Below are 15,401 nucleotides of genomic sequence, written 5' to 3'. Positions count from 1 at the left end.
TAGATTTCAAAGCAGTTACATATTTTTATTGCATGAACCTAAACATTTAATTCATACCAAAATCTTTGGATTGAGTTATTGTTTTAAATTTAACCACAAAAAACGCTTTAAAACATTTCAGATAAACCACTGAACTATAACAAACTTGTCTGCAAGGAGAGATCCCCAAATACATCAAACCATAACTGGTTGAGGAGGCAGAATTGGCTGCTAAGCATTTTTGTCTGCTGTAAAGGATCTTATTTCCTTGCTGTCTCTTTATACTCTTTCACGGCAACTAAAAAAAATACAGTACATACACTTCAATGATGCATGTAGTGATTCCTTTAAATCACTGATCATTTTTATTACAATTAAAGTGTGTGAAGAGTAGACTCATGAATTTGGGTCTCTACTTGCAAACGTCCATAATAGCTTTCTCAGGCATTTTCTGCATTGATTAAGTGACAGAAATTAGCATTTTTACGACAAGGAATCAATTGTGAATCGTAAACATGTAACTTGCCGTATGAGAACTTTTTTTTCAAATCATTTGCTTCACCATTTGATCTAACTTCATTATTCTTGTAAAGGTTTACCAATTCTTTTTACAGGGCTATAGCATTTAAGCCAAATTGAGTCTCCGAACGTCACAAATTGACTCGAAGGTGTGAAAATGTGAATTCTACATGCATGTAAATCGTTCCTCATTTTGAAGACAATAAGGCATCAAATCAAATGTTATTCCCACAACAACAACGCTTACCTTTTAACTTGAGTTGTTGTGAGTATTTCCTTGGGTGGATCAGCATTTAAAGAGTAAAACTAACCAAAAAATCGTCACCACAAAAGCGTGATCGCAGATGAAACGTTTGAATACAACCGCGCAAAAACCTGTAAGAGCTGGACTGGTTACCGGTGACTGCTGACCAAATCGAAAAAGGACTCACTAGTTTCCAGTCGTATCTCTTACGTGTTGTCGAAGATGGCGGAGGATGACGATCTTTTTACGGGTTAATTTTAAATAAGCAAGGTTCGAGAGATGCTGGAGTTCATTGAGAGAATTGAGTGCTGAATTGGAGTGTGTAATTTTCAAGAGTAATGCATCATGTTCCTTTTGGAATAAGGCCGATTATGAGACTCAGAGAGCAAGGTAATCCGTTGGTTGGTATTTCTCACAATCTATTGGATACATCGGAATAAAATCTTTCTTTTCCATTTCTCTGTGTAAAGAGTGATTTTATGTTCAAAGTTTGGAGCCTTTAAAGGACATTGCATAATTTACGAACAGTGAATTAACTCGAAAGATATCACATTCACATTGGCATGCTTTGAATAAGACCAAACCTTTTTACACATGCATTGAAGGTTGAAGTTGAGGTTATTTTTTCAAGCACTAGATGAAATCAAATCCTAAAAGGGCACTTAAACTTTGATTGTTGTCTCACTGGCACATTCAGTGCTATTGCACAAAATTCTCAAGAATTTCAACTCACTCAAGTGACCCTCAAGTTGAATTATTGATTGGAATATTCCTAGTCCACAGTGCCCTTTTAGCTTTCAATTCCCAAAAACTTCCAAGAGTTCCAACTCATTGAGTTTTGCTGATGGCATGATTTGGAAATCCTAGGAATTTGCTTAATTTCTATGTTAAATAACGTACAGTAGGAAATAGATGTAGTAGGTACAGTGTAAAGTCTATGTGGATTTTTATTCCTGTTTTTTTTTCTTTTAGTGAGTGCTATGTAAAGACTATTTTACCCGAAGGCATAGTAAATATATACAGCAGGCCTTTGCTTTTACATAGGAAATAGATAGCAGTATGTAGAGTCTATGTATGTCGTAACTCCTGGTTTGTTTTAGTTGGTGCAGTACAGGTCCAAAACATGGCCAATTATAGATAGCAGTATATAAAGTCTATGTAAGGTTTTTTCATGTTTTTTGTTTAGTAAGTGCTATGTAAAAACTATTTTACCCCAAGACATGGTAAATAAAGTATATAGCAAGCCTTTGCTTTAACATAGGAAATAGATAGCAGTATGTAAAGTATATGGAAATGTTACACTCCTGGTTGTTTATGTGGGTGCAATATGTAAAAACTATTTCATCCCAATACATAGCAAATGCATAGGAAGCCATAGGAAATAGATAGCAGTATGTAAAAGCAATGTAAACTTTTCTTCATTTGATGTGCTATGTGAAAACTATGCTTTACAATCACATACCAAAAGCATAGTATGCATTTACTATGTAAGTGAAAAGTATACTTGGACTTCAGATAACATAGTCAATATATAGCTATTTAAAAACTATGTGAAGATTTTCAATAGTGTTTATATAGCTATTTGAGAGCTATGTGACCTTTAAATAGTATTGCAATAGTAATGGCATATGCTTTACACAGACTGAACTATGTAATGTAGCAAGTGACATAGTTATTACATAGTAAGGAGCAGGAAATAGCCTTTATATAGCTCTACATAGTTATGTGATAAACTTTACATAGCATTTACATATGTCTGGTTCTACAAGGGGGCCTTTTAACCCTTTCAGCCCCGATAGTGCCAAATGGCACTTGTAGATTTTACTCTGTCTAACGCCAGTAGATTTTACTCTGTGTAACGCCAGACGATTTTACTCGTCAATGGGGAACCCCTCGGGGCTTTAAAGGGTTAACTAAATTGCTGTAAGACTGGTTAACATTTACAACTTGACATAAAATTTCTAGAGCCTAATTAAGATCAATGTTTTACACATGCACCTACTCATAACTGAGATTTTATGGTAATGATATCAAAGTGTATCATTGAAAAAATTGTATTGTCGTCAATATCAGTTGCAAATTCAGACAGTTTTAGCAATGTAGACAGTAAATATACCTCATGTTGAAAACCAAGTACATCGCATGGCTTAGATGTATACACGAAGTATACGTTACTCTTGATGTTAAGTTACATTTTGGTATTTGGGACAATCATTGTATACAAAAATTATACACTAAAGTCTTAATGCAGCTGTAATGTATACATGAAGTATACATCACAGAGTTAATGAGGGTGTGTAGTATACACACAGTATACATCATAGCCCTGATGCAATGGTGATATATACAAATAGTATACATCAGTCTTAAATGGCAAGATGAAATTTTGCTTGATGTATATTTGATGTATACTAAATATGTACACCACAACAGTGAGGTACAAACGGTGTATACTCTTTGTATACAAAAAGTATACTAACCATGCTTCAATTTTGATAAGGGTAGTTAGAGAGTTGCGCTCATCAGACTGTATTAGACTACAGGTTCCTTTAGAAAAGGGGACCTTTCAAGACACCACGGCCGCTTTATTTAATAACCTACCAAAGGAATTGAAAATCTGTGATAACTTAAATTTATTTACCTCGCGTTTATTTAAATTCTTAAAAAACAGTGCAAATGCACGTCTTTAGAAATTTTTAAATTAGTTTAAGTTTTAAGTCTAGATTAGAATGTTTTGCTATTGTACATATTAACATTTGGTAATTTTTATCTTAGCATGTAATTAGTTAGTTACAGATGAAGAGCCCTGTTATTAAACCCTTTACTTCCTTACTTACTTACTTACTTACTTACTTACTTACTTACTTACTTACTTACTTACTTACTTACTTACACAAAGTTGTTGAAATGTAAGTACTGGTAAGTCAACACTGTGTACTTGCTTGTTTAAGCTTGCGACTTTGGAATCACTTTGTTTGACATTTGAAAGAAAAACGAAAATCGAAGAACAAATAAATTACCTGCACATGTTCATATAGTTGGATTTGAGGTTGGTACGTGACATAAGGGACTGTGCAATAATTATCAGGAGGGGGACTGAAGAACAAGATGGGAGAACAACATGTAAACTCACATCCGAAGAGAGGGGGTCACATGTAACTTTTTATGTGAAAATCAGGGGGCTGGTATCAAATTTTCTTGTGGGACCTTCTGATGAGTAATTTAAGTATAGGATTTCACTGAGCCCTGGGACCTGAAAGCATTGGTTATAATGTAGTGTTATAGAATATCTCAATTTCACAACTTCATTTATTTGTTTTTTTATCGTGAAACATGTTCTCCTTCATGGCATTGTGCTCTTGCTGTGTGATTTTACCTTATGTCACCACAGAGTTTTGGTTCTTTCCAATGCCCATGCTAACAACTCTTCCTGTTTCATGGATGTAATTCCCCAGTTTTGAGAGATTGCTTGCTGTAGAGCTCTTCATTTGTCCTTAAGAGAGAACATTTTAAAGGTTTCGTCAGTTAGATAGTCTGGAATGATTTTCCTAATCCTGCTTAGAAAACATCATGCATGTTTTCAGATGTCTTGGTTAAGTGCCTTGGTTTTTACCTTTTTGACTATTACTGCGTACGTTTATGTGCTCATTCTTTGATGTTCGCTGCTTTTGCCCCATTCCAAGAAATTTAATATGCTATTTTCTTTGTTACAAAATGTTCGGAAATGTCATTTAATTTTATACAATTCAGACAGAACAAACATATCATGGGCTTGCTTTGAGCAATCTTCAAAAGGCATGTGTCATGGCATATTAAACAAAAACCCTAAAAGTGCTTGTACATTTCTATAGCCCAGGGGTATTGCTGGTTAATGTGTTTGTAATGTAGACTGTTGAGTTCATGGTCATACTTGAAAAAATGTGAAAGGCAAAAACATCACAATGCAGAGTAAGTGTTTTGTAGAGCCATTGAACTGCTTAGGTGGTAACATTTTTTTTCTAAATGCAAGGGACCCTGCTGGACAAGAAAGGTTCCGTACCATCAGCACTGCTTACTACCGTGTAGCTATGGTGAGTGAAAGCAGACTTGCAGCAATTCTTAGATACTGAATTTTGAAATCAAAAAATGTTGCAGCGTTGTGTGGTGAGATCAGGTTTCCAACTTTGACTTGAGGGAAGCAGCATGTGGACATAAAAAAGATGAAATTCATCAAACTATTTTTGCAGAAAGATTTTGTCCAGTTTCCATTGTATGCTTGAGTATTGTCTCTTAAAAACACCACCAGCTATTATAAACAAAGGTCTGTACATGTGACCTTTAATGTCATCGTGTGGATAATTTAAAAAAATACAATTTTCATTCTTAGGGAATCATGCTTGTGTATGACATCACAAATGAAAAGTCATTTGAGAACATCAAGAACTGGATTAGAAACATTGAAGAGGTGGGAATATACATGTAATACATACACAAACTTGCTCGTGTGGGCCTGTTAAATGCTAGCAGCATATTCATACAAAGCTGTCAATAACTCAACCTGTTTTATCCATGTCAGTATTACAGTGTTTCTTCTTGTTTTATTTTGTAGACATGGAGGAGGCAGTGCGGCCCAGTGGTTAGGGCGCTTGCCTTGGGCGTGTACTAAAATCAGGAACACCGGAACACCCCAACACCCTGGAACACTCCGGAACACCCCAGAACACCCCGAGACACTCCAGAAGAACACCCTGGAAGTAACCCAAACCCCTCAATTTGGCTAACCGTTAGCCAAATTGAGGGCTAACCCTAACTTCCAGGGTGTTCCGGAGTGTTCTGGTGTGCTAACCCTAGGCCGAAAAACCAATGTAAGGCCTAGCTAGGCCTAGGGTTAGCCAAATTGAGGGTTTTGGGTAACTTCCAGAGTGTTCCGGAGTGTTCCGGTGTTCCTGGTTGTAGTACATGCCCTTGCCTTGAGATCTGGAGATCCAGGGTTCAAGACCCGCTCTAACCACTCGTTGAATTTGATCCTGGTAGTCCCTGGTTCAACTTCCCAGCTGCACTTGTAAATAGCCAACTGGTTTGCCTCCGGCTAGTTGGGATTCTTAACAGTTGTTGTTGTTGTTGTTGTTGTTCTGTTCTGTCGTTTTGTTGTGTTTCATTGGCCCTGAAAAGCCCCTGTGGGGAGCAGTCCATTAAGTATGTACATGTATTGTATTGTATTGTATGGTGTTCTGGTTGCATTGGCAGCATTCTTTAAATTGTGAATTTGATATATTGTAGCATGCCTCATCTGATGTTGAAAAAATGGTGCTAGGAAACAAATGCGACATGGAGGACAGGAGAGTTGTATCAAAAGAACGAGGAACACAGGTACTTGTAAATTGGTTAACAGATTATGCTTACCAACACCATTAGTGGAAATATTTTCAAAACCCTAAACCCTAATCAGGTGTTCTTACATTCGGCATCCCCTTGGTTGCATTTCAAAATAATTCGTATTTGTTTTTGAGTTACTGAGAATTTGCACCTACATGTACATGTAGTAAATAACTGGAATCATAAGGAATGGGGAAAACCACTGTGAGTGTCAACCCACAACAGCAAGACCCTCCTGACAACAAGCTCCCATACAGTGTTGTCCAGGCACTATTCACAGAGAGCATCGTAGTAAGTTGATAAAAGGAAATGGACCACAATCCATTTGCTGACAAAGCGTCAGCAAAGGAAAAAGGGGAGATTTGGCAGTCTTTAAACCTTCTTATGGTGGCCAATTCACTCATCGACTTATTTGTACCACCTAGTTTTGTGCCCTATGGACACAGCACCACGATTCCCTGCATTTGCAAGGGACAAGAAAAGGGGATGGATGAGAGGCAGCTAGGAGTGGCTAACAAAACATGGCCTTGTCACTAATAAACACTTTTATAATAGAGGATAAATTATTTTAACAGATACCTTTGGTGATTTACAGCTTTTTTGATGAATTAATTAAATCGCAGTCAACAAAATCGTGTACCATAAAAACTTGTGTGTAAGCTGCATCTTTTTCCTGAAATATTGGGCTCAAAATCGTGGGTGCGGCTTATATTATGAGACCATTTCTTTGAGGCTGTGAACTGGCTGGTATGGGGTCACAAATAACACTTAAAACCTTTAGTAAATAAAGATTGAACATATTCTTCAACCAATCACCCAAACTCCACTGTGTGCGAGAAAATACTATGCTATTCGAGAGACCTCACGCGGCAAATGACCAACTGTTTTGTTGCCCTTCATTACTTGCATGGCATGTTTGCCCATGAGGTGGTTAAACTAGACTTGTTAAGCGACACCTTTTTTTCTGATCGATGGCTTCTATACATTTTTATAAAAATGGTATACAGGCATGGCTGACATCCATGTTGTTTACAACGTGACTCGGTCCAGACTTCCTTCTGCAAATGACTGTGTGGTTACTAAGCAAACGTTTTGTTTCCATGCACTTTATTTTCACTGAAATTTCATCGTTTTATTTCAACTTTGGGCTTTAAAAATGAAGACAAGTGTCATCAGCACCAAGAATTACAGGGAAATCAATTAAAGATACACACTGTAAGCTTTAAAAAAGGTATTTTAAGAGTTGATTAACATTTTGAGGTCCCTGCAAATACACAGCTTTAGATTTCGGCATGTTTATCACTAACAACTGACAACAGACAAGACTTTTTTGTGAGAGTCCTTTTTTCAAGATTTTATTTTTTTCTCAAAATCATGATTGAAATTTTGGGGGTGTGGCTTATCTACATTGTATGAGTGTGGACTTGATGAATATTTATTCATACTGTACTGTATTTCCTTCCACCTCTTCAGTTGGCCACAGAATATGGGATAAAATTCATGGAAACAAGTGCAAAAGCCAGTATTAATGTAGAAGAGGTGAGTAAGGGCTTCGTTTTATCTCGAACGCCAAGTACATGTAAGATGATCAGGAAATAATTATTATGGAACAAGTTGTACACTATATGTAAATATGTTGGCAAGACTTCATTAAGAGTTTTGTTCATGTGTGAAACTGATGGCTCTTATAAGGTCCTTGGTGTATTCATCCCTGAAGCGACCCCCATTGACAAGTAAAATAAAAGAATCATCTGGTGTTTGACAGAGTAAAATATGCAAACCTCACTCTCAAGAATGAAAGGGTTAATTAGGTCCTAGAGATGTTGCTAATTAATTTACTTTCCTGTGGGGTACTACGCCACCGATCTGTAGAATGGGCCTGAGTGCTGCTACTTTCGTTAACATTTTAATGAGATTCCTTTCCCACATGCTCAACAACCGCAACAGTGGAAAAACACGTTTTCAAAATTTCTTTTTTCTTTGGCAATCGCAGAAGAACTTCCCACAAAAAAAGCTGTGGTGAAGTGTCCCCCTTTTCTGATAATTTTCATTCTCTAGTCTTCTCCGAGAGCTTTTCCGCGATTATAGAGCCTTCCATATAGGCTCAGTTCTGCCAGTACCTCTTAAGAATTTGAACTATTTACAAGCGAAAGTGCGCGGGGAAGAGACACATAAATTTTCAGTCCACAGATTGGTGGTTTTCGTAGTAGATTGCATTTTACATAATTATACAGCTGTAGGCTGTAAGTTACCAATGGTAGTGATACCTGCTAAGTTTTAGATTTATGCAGTGGTATTGGTGAGCCATTTCTGTAATTGTTGGCAGCCATAATTGTTTCAAATTTTCAAAACTGCACAGAAGGGTCAGAGGTCATTGATTCTGTTACTTCACACTCCTGAAGAATGTAGAGGTTTTTATCATCGAAGACCCAAAGGATTAAGCCCTTTGGGAATGAAAATGAAACAGACAATATAGCTTTAGTCAAGTGTACCTTTTCTCTTGAGCAGTAGTAACGTTTAAGTATCTGTGCTCAGAAGAAAATGGGCTGTCGTAGTTGTTTGTACTTGTACGTCAGTCTCAAGGTTTGTCTTTGTATTCCAGATGTGACTCGGTGCAATCCAAATGATCACCTTTGTGCATGTTTACACGAGGTTAACTGTGTTTCTATCATTCTACAGGCATTTTTTACTCTTGCAAGAGATATAAAACTTAAAATGGACAAGAAACTCGTAAGTTCAATTGTAAAACAATATTATGACGAAGTTGCTTGTGGTGTGGTGAACATTGCAAAATCCTTGAATTCTCTTCAATCTCTCGTTTTCTTTGTTCATAGGAACAATCAAGCCCACAAGCTTCCAACACAGTCCAGGTCACGCAACAGCCTAAACAATCAAAAGGGTTTTTCCGATGTACGATATTGTAGGATAAGAAAGAAATTGCCATAGAAGAACGTTGTTACTTCTGTGCGTGTCTATAACCCTTTCTTTGCTTTTAGTCCATCCACGATATCACGTCAGTGAATTGATGGACACAGTTTAGACACAGGTGTACATGTATTTCCATTTGCCATTTCTTCTTATCGGATGACAGCCAAAATTTCTTTCATGGCAGGGCTTCAGGTTATGTGATACTCGCGGTCAAGAAATGGTTATTTGAAATTACAAAGCTTGGAAATTGATAGTTAGGCAATTGAATGTCCCAGCCCTCCAGCCTGTTTGAATTTCCTTTCATTTCTTATTCATTGTTTTAACATTTTGCTTCATTTTCAAAGAAGGTCTCCCTCGTAGGAGTAATCTTTCTCAAGATAGAAAGTTGTTTGTTAAAACATGTGACTTTGGATGATGTTTGTCTTCAGGGCTTCAAGGTTAGAAGAATTGGTGGGCATTGATTTCATTGAAGGGCTGTGCTCTGGGCAGTATTAAGGGACCCACTTTAAATTACAGTCTAATACTAAATTGAAACAAAATTTTTGAGCCCAGTTAAGGTCTTGTCATAGGCTTAAGGGGTCAATTTTAAAAATGTTGTTATTTCATCAGTATTTATGCTACGGAAATGAGATTTACATCCTTTTAACTTTCATTCCTCTGAAGGCGGCCCAGGACGCTCCCAGTTGACAAGTAAAATCGTCTGGCGTTAGACAGAGTAAAATCTGTGAAGTGTTACTTCCAGGAGTCAACGCATTAAATTGCGTTTTGAATTATTTTTGTTATCTTCCATCAATGTTTGGACTGAGAACCCAGACAAAGTATGGTATAAAAGCATAACACTCCTCAAATTCATTAATGATTCATGACATCAACAGCCAATAAATTATACCTGTTTTGGTCAGGTGGATGGTCTTGTTACCCAATGAAACATTAGATGGAAACCGGCGCCGTGTTTGATATCAAAACACACGTGTGTTTATGTCAAAAAAAAAAAAAAACAAAAGCAAAATTCTGAATACTGCTATTTGTTGTCATTAACTTACAACTATACTGATCGCTTTTTCATTACTCTTTCTTACACCTCCTAAATGCGTCTTTAGCCGCCCTTCATATTTCCACCTCCTGGATAAATTTAACAAGCCAGTAGTTCAATGATAAAGCATCCATGTCCTCCACATTGTCCTCGACATTACACACGAGGTGAAAGTCGTACTTTGAAATTCGAAAATTTGTAATGTTCTCGTCCTTTGCCATTCTCGAAGAATTTCCACCTCGCATTTATCTTTATACTTCGTGCTCCACTGACTAAAGCAGACTCTCCTTCGACTGTTCTTGAAAATCGAAAACGGGAGTTAGCTGAAGTTGCACTCATCTCTCGCAAGCACATGCGAAAATAACTTCCCTAAAAAGTCACGATCAGGCCAACTTTGAATAATTTACATACTAACTTTGTAAACAATATAATGCAATAATATATTACAAAAATACAACAATAGATGCTTTAAGGACGTTCGCGCCAAATTTTTTCAACATTGACTTTTTTCTGAAACTTTTACCACTGTAAGATGATGAGTTAGTTATGTCAGAAATGTTAAAAAAATGGGGGGTCACCAACTTCGTTTTGGAGAGAACATGTCCGGAAAAACACCCAAAATGTGACAAAATCGGGCTTCGTTATCGAATAAGGCCAGCGTCTGTAAACCCAAATATATTGCAATTAAATCTTTGAAGTGAAATCTTCTCTGCCAAATATTGTTTAAGTGGACTGGACATTTAGCGACCACAGTTTCACGCGCCTTGCAGCCGCAAGATGGCAGGATTTGATGTCCCGTGAGCAGAAATCTTGAAATTTTTTGAACTTCCCACATTGATTTTTTGTTCATTTTTGGACAACGTGGAGATAATTGTAAATAAAATCCGTTTCTGGAAAGAAAAATAGGGGCCACCGAACGTCCAAGACCGTTAAATCCAGGCAAAGCTCTAGCAATGGCCTTTTGCCCTATCAGTTCTCATTTTATTACTTAGCGCGCGCGCTCGTGTATGACGTGGCGTGTGCATTGCGTGCGCAGTAAGGATGCGCATTAACAATTGGCGCGAACTTCCTTAAGAAGCCATATTAAAAAACTAGTGCTTCGGGTTTCATCTGGTTTTCCAAACACCTTGAAACAATAATAGAAACGTTCTTAGAAACGTTCTTGGTGCGAATTTAAAAGCATTAGAAGCACTCGGCCGAAGCAGCCTCGTGTTTTCATCTGTTTCTCGGTGTTTGGAACCCATGATGAAACACTCGCACTCGTTGTTGAGAGGATTATTTGAAAAAATTGAAAAACTTTGACAATCTCCAAATCGATTACTAGATAAAATTTCAGAAAAAAATTAAAATCTCTTGTAGGTAAAACCTCCAGCATAGGACTACCTATTTTTGCTTTGAGAACCTAACAGGGGAAAATAGGATTAAAAAAAGAAAGGAATACTGTTTTTTGATTCAAAACTACATTCAGGGCGCATTAAAGTGATGTTACCGGCGATTTCATTCTCACGGCATAAATGCTGAAAAAATAAGAACGTTTTCAAAAACTGGCACTTTGAACCAATAAGGAGACCCTTAGGGCGATGCATATTTAACTATTATCCTGCGAAATCGCGCGGAATATCGCCTGCATGATACTTAGCCGACGAAACCGTAGGCCGAGTTGGCTAACATCAGGTGATATTCCGCAAGATTGAGCAGGATAATTGTATTATTATTCAACACATTAATGACAAAGCACAATTTTCTACGTTTATTGGAAAAAAAGGCAAGAAGAACTTACCATTTTTCTCCTTGACACAGACAAATTACGTGTCTGTTGAGTACGCACGACGAATGTTGAGCGCACTATGACCATATTTGGACATTGTCACAATGTGTTGAATAAGAAGGAAGAATATATGTGTGCCCAACAAAACTCACTAGTCATTCCACTATGATAATAAAACTTATTAGACGTTTTGTTGTAACTCTTGTGCTTGATTTTGCCTAGCTTTTTTTTAACCTCTTCAGAAGTTTTATTACAAAATACATTAAAATGTAAATTGCATAGCCCCATGGCCCCGATGTCATCTTTAAATATAAGCGTTTGGGTTTACTTATGCATTGTAGACCGAGCTTTTGATTAAGTTATCTTCTGAACTGAAAAACATCGTGGTATGACCCAGCAATTCTGTCTGATTTAACTCTTTTAACTGGTTAATGAAACTCTTAGAAAGCAGAGACAAATATGTTTGAAGTGTTGTTGTAACATACATACATTTATTGATCTCGTTTGGGAATCAAAAAGAAGAATAATATGACCCCAATCGAGGTCCGTATGAATGGTGGCTCGTAACTTTTATACAGTGAAATTATGTGGGATTTCATTCCCATTTTTACTTACTATTGAGAAAAAAAAAGAAATTATACATCAGTAAGAGCAGTGTAAGGGTAGACCATATGCATAAATAAAGAACGTTTCTTATCTGTTGTGTATATGTAATTGAGGCCAACCTGATGGATTTCACAACAGACATTTTATTAAATTTGTTCAAAATTTGTAAACAGACAAAACAATGATTTATTGGCTGCATTTATGCATAAGGTCTGTAGCTGGGAAAAAATGTAATTGGGTCAACAATCGTCAGTTCTCCTAATCCACCATCTTCCCATCATTTGTATGAAGACGTTTTACATAGAGTTGGTGGCACGCAAAGTTATGCTTTCGTTAACTTTGCTACAGAATCACGCAGGTTCTGTGACTAATTTTTATTCCTGTAGATGTCTTAAGAACCCAGGCCAGGAAGAGCAGGATAAAAAGGATGTAAATCAGTGTTTTTGTAGACTGCGAGAGCACTCTCTCGTTTGCTCGAAAATCCGCTAAGAGAACGTGATATCCGAGGGGCGAAGCCTCTCGGCGGAATTTCGAGCAAAAGAGAGACTGCTCGCGGTCAATGATTCTTGACCAAACTTTGTGGTGAAGTGATTATATTCATCTGTCGTGCCTTGTCCGATACTTCGTTCTTATTGGCTCTTTCCTGGAAAACCTTGTTCCGGTTATATTAAAATCAAATGGAACTGACGTTTCCAGTAGAAACTTTTCGGGAAAAAAAAAGTACCTTTACAGGTGTACCTCTAAAGCGTCCCACCCTCCTTGATAAACTAAAAGCGCGGCTTTTGGCCGCGAAAATGTTTATTGTAAATCGTTAGTACAGTATCCAGTCTCGTATGAAGAAAGAGAGAAAAAGCAACCCCTTGCGAAAGGAAGACTCTCGTCCTGTGCCGTTTTGAATGACGGAAATTGTTCTGTTCCGTTGAATAGAAAAATTCTCCTCAGTTTTTCCATTCAAATGGAAAGCGCTCATTGCTTCCAGCATTGGCCAGCAGCAATAACAATTTGTGACTAGTATTTCGCGATCTTCAGGATTTTTTTTCGTGCGCGATGATCTGTGATGTATGTAGCATTTAAGATCAGGGGCAGCAACTGCCACGTATGTGCACGCATAGCACTACCTGGTTTGGCCATTGAGAAATGTTGATTTGATTAAACGCAACTTTAATCGCTGCAAGTATTCATTACGGTTTTTCCAGGGGAGGACAATGCTCTTTGACACTTGTGTTGTGTGCAAAGCCGCGTACAGTGCGGAATTTGGATACTTCTTTAGTGGACCAAATTTTAATCAATAGAGACTTTAAAATTAAGCTGGATGCTTGGCGACGACCGGCGAAAGGACATCAGAAAAATCCCAGTACTCGGCAGGATGCGAACTTACGACCACTGTAACACCGAATTCTTGAAGTGAGAGTATCCGACCGGAGTTGCGGAAGGTCGTAGGTTGGAATCCTGGCTGGGACTGCCCTTTCGGCCGTTGCCAAGCAACTTGTTTACAACTTGTTTATCTTCAAAATGGGGTCATCGCAATGGACTGTCCATTCCCGAGTCCCCGGGACATTTAACATGGGCCTGTTGTTAAAACGGCGCTTATTTCTTCGCCAACTTGCATTTTCTTTTTTATTGGCGTTTCCTTTGGTTTATTTGCATTTTCTTTCTTTCTTTGTGTTTGAGCCTTGTGGGCCACCGTACGTTACCGGTTAATTGAGCAACGTTGACAAATGCGACAATCTAGAAGAAATCTTAACATTAACATTACAACCTAATTTTGCACCTCTGTGCGTGACTTGCACGATTCACATAATGAAACAAATTGCGGTTTGTGCACTTTGTTAATTATCATATGCAACCACGGTAACAACGAAACTCCACCGAATGGTTAACGTAGCCTGTTCCAGGCTCTCAGGTAGTCGAGAAAACGAAAAGAACTGCGTGTGAAAAGCGAGTGGGGGCTTGGGTCGAGGCGAGGCGGGAGAGCCTGTAAGCATCTCTTTAAATTCTTCATTCCGGTATACCAGCTCCTGGTATACCCTCTGATTGGTCAATTTTGACAGTTTACATCAACACTTTCGTAATCATTTTGATTCACGCGCGGAGCACGAAAGAAAGAGGTCAATTCTGTCGCTGAGTGTCTTAAAGTATTCCCAAACGTACAAGCCCTCAGATTCGAGCAAAAGTTGTGTCTGTTCGACTTTAATATTAAAGTCGAAAAAACGATCCGTTTGCAATGCTTCCAACTGGTTTTGGTAAAAGCATAAATTTTCAGTTACTGCCGCGCGTTGCGAAAGCGCTTCAATGTTGTGATAGGACATCTCTCCACAACGCTTACAATATAGCATCACCGGGTACGATATATAGTGTATATAGTTCGCATTTGACACAACTATTATGTCCCATGCACGCCACAATTGTTAGCATTCAACGGCGCTCTCTGAAAACTCTGACGAACGAGAAAAATACAATATTTTGTTATTCTTTCTTATGCAAATACTTGGCTGCGTATTCGAATTCACCAGCTAGCTAGGGTCAATTAAATTTCTGCCTTCATCGCCGTCGAAAAAATGAGAGCAAAAAGAAAAAACCACTTTGAAAGAGCGCAAAAATTTGCCGAAAACAGGCTTGTATTTCCGTTGTATGTCTTAAAGCTTTAAAAGATCCAGCGATTTCAGGAAGCGAAGGTGATGGCTACGTGCGCGTGTCTGTATACTGCAAATGCAATTGAACCCATCCACATGAAATATCAATCTTTCACATTCATTATCGGTTGTCCTGTTGCATCAGAGCTGAAGTTTATTGATGAGACCATCTTATCATCTAGGCCAGAAACTTCAATGGTCGGGTTTCTGTTTTCCTTGAAAAAGTCAACACAGCGTCTGGAACTCGCAGCTTTCGAACTGGTCGTGTCTTTTGGTCGAATTTGCTAAATCTCCCGTCGGTGATTTCCTTGACCCTCGTTTCCCGGTTGCTTTGAC

The 15,401-nt window shown here is 38.0% G+C and overlaps 1 protein-coding gene across 1 annotated transcript in view; it reads left to right on the top strand.

Moving 5' to 3' along the window:
- Window positions 1-9,435, top strand: part of LOC138042056 (ras-related protein Rab-8A-like) — a 19,308-nt gene extending 9,873 nt beyond the window's left edge. Inside the window, exons 3-8 of the mRNA XM_068887795.1 lie at window positions 4,752-4,812; window positions 5,109-5,186; window positions 6,002-6,091; window positions 7,571-7,636; window positions 8,777-8,827; window positions 8,932-9,435. Of these exons, the coding sequence (XP_068743896.1) occupies window positions 4,752-4,812; window positions 5,109-5,186; window positions 6,002-6,091; window positions 7,571-7,636; window positions 8,777-8,827; window positions 8,932-9,021 (436 nt within the window). The 3' untranslated portion in view covers window positions 9,022-9,435. The remainder of the gene's footprint in view (window positions 1-4,751; window positions 4,813-5,108; window positions 5,187-6,001; window positions 6,092-7,570; window positions 7,637-8,776; window positions 8,828-8,931) is intronic.
- The last annotated feature ends 5,966 nt before the right edge of the window (window positions 9,436-15,401 follow it).

Source organism: Montipora capricornis, chromosome 3 (genome assembly GCF_036669925.1).
Source record: "Montipora capricornis isolate CH-2021 chromosome 3, ASM3666992v2, whole genome shotgun sequence".
NCBI lineage: Eukaryota > Metazoa > Cnidaria > Anthozoa > Scleractinia > Acroporidae > Montipora > Montipora capricornis.
This window is presented reverse-complemented; position numbering and strand designations above follow the sequence as displayed.